Raw genomic sequence first — 5,844 nt, 5'->3', positions numbered from 1 at the left:
CTTATAGTAAGCTTATAAGTCCTCCACCTTTATATGCTTAGCAGCGATAAGTTAGCCGCCCTATAACTCGCTTAGTCCTTACCTTAGAAGCTTAGACTAAGAAACCGATTATATAGATATAGGAATATCCGCACCGTCCGCTAAGCTAATTTAGGATAGTAATCGTTTTCTTAGTCTAAGGGACTTTGGCGAGATTTGTGGGAAACCTAAATACAGTTTATATATAAGAAGACCTTATTAACTTTGACGAAATTGATCTACCCTCCTACAATACCTATTAACATTAAAATTACACCGAATTATAGAGAAAAGCCTACTCTATAAGTTATAAGATCCTCAGCTCCTTATACCCGCGCGACGTTAAGAGGAAGTTGTTGCGATAAAGGCCATAATTCTACCTCTACACGAAGCTCTATAGAGGCTCTATATAAAGCTCTATATAAAGCTTTATATAATGCTTATATAACTTTAACCTATTAACTTAGGCACGTAGGTTATTAATAAGAGCCTACCAATTAAATCAATAGGATTTAGTGGCCGTGCTCATTGGTGTTTATATATAGGCCTTCCCTCTATTAATGGGTTAAGGGATACTAGTGCGCATAAAGACCCCTATAAACTTTGCAACGACTTAAAAAGAAAATTTTTTTTTTTAAGAGAAGATAAAAGAAAGCAACATTCTAGCCAACCTGGACGGCTTAATAGATACAAGAAGATTAGCCTAAGGCTTGCTAGAAAGCTATATATATAGCTTATAAAATACTATTTAGCTCTAGGTAATGGAAACTGGTCGACACTAATAGAGGAGTAAGATAGTAATTAAAGGCTTAAATTAAGTAGGATAGAGAGGATCTAAAACTTATTTTAGATAAAACTAGCTAGTAACTATAATAATAGCATAGATTGCTATAATAAGAACGCCTTTAAGCTAGTCTATTTTAGTATTAGTTGGAGTAGATTACCTATATAGAAAGGAAAACTTACTAGATTTACTATTTTAGATAAGATAGTTTACTAGAAGTACGGTAATAAATAAAATAGCAATTAGAAAGGTATTAAATAAAAGTATTATATAATCCTAGCCTATAGTTTAACTAAGTATAATAATAAAGGTGAGAACTAGAAGGGCGATTTATATGCTAGATCTAATAGCAATATTAATTACTAGGCTTATTTTATTCTTATAAGCTACTATAACCGCTATTATATACTTAGCAGCGTTCCTAATAATTAGAAGTAGGATAAGACCAATAAAAGTAATAGAGACAGTGCCGCTTGCCGTAACATTACTAATGCTATTAACTATAAACTCGGAATAGAAGGCGACTAACGCGGTAGAGAATTTAAGGGTTATAATTGCACCCTAGATTATTAATTTGGGCACCTTAATCTCATTGTTTTCCTTTTCTACGTTTAAATCCTGCTTAACTTAGGAGGATTTACACTTAGGAGCCCTTTGGCTTAGAGTATTACACATTTCGGTATATAACTTTAATTAAATATAAGGTAGTAAGCATATATAATTAGAAGGATAATAGCTATTCCGCGGGAAAGCTCCCGATTAAGTGTAGAGCTATTAAGGCTTATAGCTACGTGGGTTAGTATCTATTATAGGTCTAAAGCTGTTATTAAACTTACTTAATAGTATAGAGTAGAGGGCGGTTAGAATAATTAGACTGCTAATAGACAGAGCTAGAAGACTGGCTATAGTATTTGCTACTATTATATTAAAATATTGTTCCATCCGGTTAATGCCTTTAAAGAAGAAGCATATACTAAGGATAAGGAGTAAATTTAAAAGCATACTACTAATTAAGGAAGTTTTGACAATAGTAATCTGGCTCTTAATTAGGGCTAAAATAGAAATAATTAATTTAACAGCGTTTCTACGCCAAATGTTAGATAATATTAGGATAAATAAAAAGCGGAGAAACGTACCTAAAAGTTGCGTTTAAAAGACCACCTAATATATTACCGGCGCGGAGCGTAATCTCTTTAGTAGCGTAAATAAGCATTATAGCAAGCGGAATAATGGTAATAAAGTTAATAATAAGTATGGTAATACCGTTAATATAAAGATAATTAACTATAAAGCCAACGGGAATGGTAAGAAGAAGTATATTTATTTATAAGCTAAATAAGACAGCACGAACCTAATCCTTAGTAGGTATATTACGCTTTAAAGCTACTTTCTACCTTTCCTTAATTATTAGCTTAAGATGTAAGGGGTTTTGCAGGCCTATACTAGCCTCTTTATTGGGTTGTTTATTATTAGACCTTGTCTAGGCTGCTTAATAGGCTTTTAAGAGTGTTGCTAGATCTAAATATACCATTATAAGTATAGTTTTAATTGTTCCTAAAAAGAGCACAATAGAGAAGGGCGATTTTATAGTCTAGAGGGCACCTATATATAGTAAAGACTAAGAAGTCTAATAGTACTCAGGCCAATACCAACGCCTTAAATCTACAATGGTGTTTTTAGCTTTTTTTTTAGTTAATTTTATAAGCGGGGATCTAGAGCAAATTCTAGAATAGTTGTTATAGAGGATAAGAGGATTAACGTTAATGACTAGACAGAATAGTTAGTAAAAAAAGGAGAAGATAGAGTGTTTTAATAGATAAATAATAAGTAAAAAGTAAACCGACTACTTATAGAAATAAGGACGCGGTAGAACGTATAAATAAGGGTATAAGTCTATATACCTCTAAGTACTAACTACTTAGCGTCTTAAATATAAGTCCTCCCTTAACGCAAGGCAGATTAATAAAAGTTATTATACCGCCTATATAAGGCGGAGCGCTTATAAAGGGCTTAGCTAGAATGCTAATTAAACTACCCTATAACGCGCTAATAGCTCCTTTGCTATAGATAGGGAGTAAGTATATAAGATTAACTGGCTAAGATAAGTCTACTGCTTAAGCAGTGTTCTACTCCGTAAAGGGTAGGCGTTAAGAGTAAATTATATAATGCTATTCCTGCTAGGTAAGGCGTTATTAGGAGGTTATTATTAGCTTCCAGTTCTAGTTTACAACTTTATATAAACGCCTCTAAATACTGCACTGTTGGGGCTGTCTAAAAGCTAAGTTGCCTATTTACCTTATCTTAATATTAGGCTAGGGTCGTTAGCTATTAAGGCGACAGGAAGTTGCGTCGAGGTATATAATAGGGCTTAAGTAAAGTTATGTAACTAGATAGGCATTACTATATAAAGTAACGCTTAACTAGCTGCCTTAATATCGCCGTCTTAAAATAATTAGAAGAAAGGGGTTAATCCTAGCCCTTATTGTTTAATATAACCCTTCTATAGGGGTATAATAAAGTAGGGTATGGATAGGGAAGGATTATACTCCTATTATAGCTATATCGTAGTGCATTTATAATACTGTGCTAGTATCCCTAAGTTAGTAAATCGGCTCAACTTTTAAGGCATAGTTAAAGTGGAGCCTACTATCAACTCTCCCATTAGCTAAGTAGTAGAGAGGAGTAGGATATAAAAGGCCTCTATATCCTTTAACTAGACTTATATTAAGTATAGTATTCTTTAAGGAAATCCCTTCTTACTTTCTTGTAAAGACACTCAAACTATTAGCTGCCTTATCTCTTTAATAATAAGCGACTCGGACTCGCACGCTATAATAGTAGATACTATATTGTATTAGATTAAGGTGCGCTCTAAATATTAAATCCTTTATAGGATACCGCTAATGGAGCTAGGATATACTACTTACTTTTAATCCTAAGGGCTCTAATAAGGCCGTTAATATAGTGGGGTAGGTATGCGATAGTTGCTTCCCCGTAATTTTATCTGTTTATTAGCTTACTAATATAAGTAAAATATCTAGTTAGCACCAGAATATAAAAGTAATTTAGAGAACGATAAGGCCAATACAGAAGGAACTATAAGGAAATATTTACCCCGCACTAACGAGATAAAGAAGTCGTCTTAATATAGTCCGCTTAATAACTCCTTCTAATAAAGCTTATTAACCCCTAGCTTACTCTATTAGGGGCGATAAAGAGACTAAGTAGCTTAGTTAATTAACTTAGCTACAGGCTTAGCTAACTTAAAGGGAGGGTTAGTATCCTTAAAAAAAGCGACCGCTACATTACAAGTTATTTAGGGAAGGTTGACAATCGGATTAATAACTTAAGAAGTAATTAGGAAGAAATAGAAGATACTATTAGGCGGTTTTAAAACGAAATTTACACTCTTAAAAGAGGTGGTAATAAAACTTTAGATTATGGAGGTAAATATGTTATAAAGGCTGGAAACAAGATCACGGCATCTAAAAGGAAAAGAATACGCTTAGTCTAAGGATGGAGAAGTTTACAGAATTAAGGAGGAAATTTATTAGCTTAAATAGTACGCTCTTTAGTTATTATATTACTTGCTTATTAAAGGAAATTTATATATTGGAGTTAGGCTAGAACTAGCCCTGCCCTTTATAGCGAGTATTTACCGCATTTATATATTTAATTAGTAATAAGTTAGTAGATCTAACTAAGCTTAGTCCTTATTACCTCTTCTCCACGACCTCTTTTTTACCGCATTTGCCGCCTACTTAGCCTTATACAACTGCACTAGTACTAAGGCCGATTGTGGGACAACACTTAGAAGCGTGTTTATATATCGCTAGATAAATACTAAGCGCTATAAGATATGTTAGAGAAGAATATATGCCTTAGAGCCTAGGTTATAGACAAGCTTTAATATAATTACGATTTAGTCGTACCTAAGAATTTCTGCTTTTTAGCCTTAGCGTTATAAGAACGTAAGGAGCGGTATTTATACTCCTACTACCCTCTAAGATTTAGCATATTTTATCTATATATCCTCTTATAAAGAAGATGGCTTTAAAGCCCTCCTAAGACACTAATATTACTAGCATCCTTTAGGAACCTAGTAACCAAAATATAGTGCCGCCCTTGTTTAAAGTAGTGAAGTAATATAAACCGTAAGGTAAATGGGCATTGTATTGGCTTGCTTTATCTACCAATTTTATATACCGTTAATACAATAAGCAGAAGATGGCGAAGCTTATAGCTATATGCCATAATCAATAGGACGACCTTTACTGCAATACTTATTACAGTTAGCTTCTCTTAAAGAAGTAATAAGGTCTATAATGCCCTAGAGCTAATAAGATATATTAAAACCTAACCGACTTAGGAGGGAATTGCTATCGATTTAGTCTAATTTTAGGGGGTATATTGTAGGGGATTTTTATATCTGGTGCAAATAAATAGAGATAAATGCTTGTTACCCATATAAAATAAACACTAGTAAGGGTTACATTTTAAAGGGAATAAGTAAGACGTTTCCTTTGCAATATATACTAGTAAAGGGGGAGTTTATATATACTAAATCTAATTCTAGGAACTAGAACCTGTTTTTAGGAAATAGATCAATTAGCCGCTATAAAAAGAGGTTAACTGTATCTATATTTAGCATGTTAGATTTAGCTTATTTTAGGATTAGTAATTATTTATTAACGTTTTTAGGCGCCCCTTTAGCCTTACTATATAAGAGCTTCGCTATATTAAAGCCTTACGCGTTACGGAATAGACTAAAACGGATAAGTTTAATTAGTTATAGACCGGAAACATCGCATTTTAAGTTATTATAGCTTAGTATTTAATTAAGCACTATAAAGCCTTAGTCTAAGCTATATTAGGTTAGCTTAACTTTTCTACACCCAATCTTTAATCCTCGCGTTTACTTACACCTTACTTTCTTCCTTATACTTTTCTCCCTAGTTATTTCCTCATTATAAGGCGTGCCCAACGTGTACTTAACCTTACTATACTTATCTGCTATTATATAATCCGTTATATACTAGCCT

At 33.1% G+C, this 5,844-nt stretch overlaps 1 protein-coding gene across 1 annotated transcript; it reads right to left on the bottom strand.

Annotated features, from left to right (window-relative positions):
- Positions 1-1,132: 1,132 nt before the first annotated feature.
- K441DRAFT_559390 (uncharacterized protein) lies at positions 1,133-1,360 on the bottom strand (the record flags this gene model as incomplete). The annotated part of the gene is made up of 1 exon (XM_067643449.1): positions 1,133-1,360. A coding segment is annotated over one exon (228 nt), but the record flags the coding sequence as incomplete, so codon positions are not given.
- Positions 1,361-5,844: the final 4,484 nt, after the last annotated feature.

Source organism: Cenococcum geophilum, assembly GCF_001692895.1.
Source record: "Cenococcum geophilum 1.58 unplaced genomic scaffold K441scaffold_20, whole genome shotgun sequence".
Classification (NCBI taxonomy): domain Eukaryota; kingdom Fungi; phylum Ascomycota; class Dothideomycetes; order Gloniales; family Gloniaceae; genus Cenococcum; species Cenococcum geophilum.
This window is presented reverse-complemented; position numbering and strand designations above follow the sequence as displayed.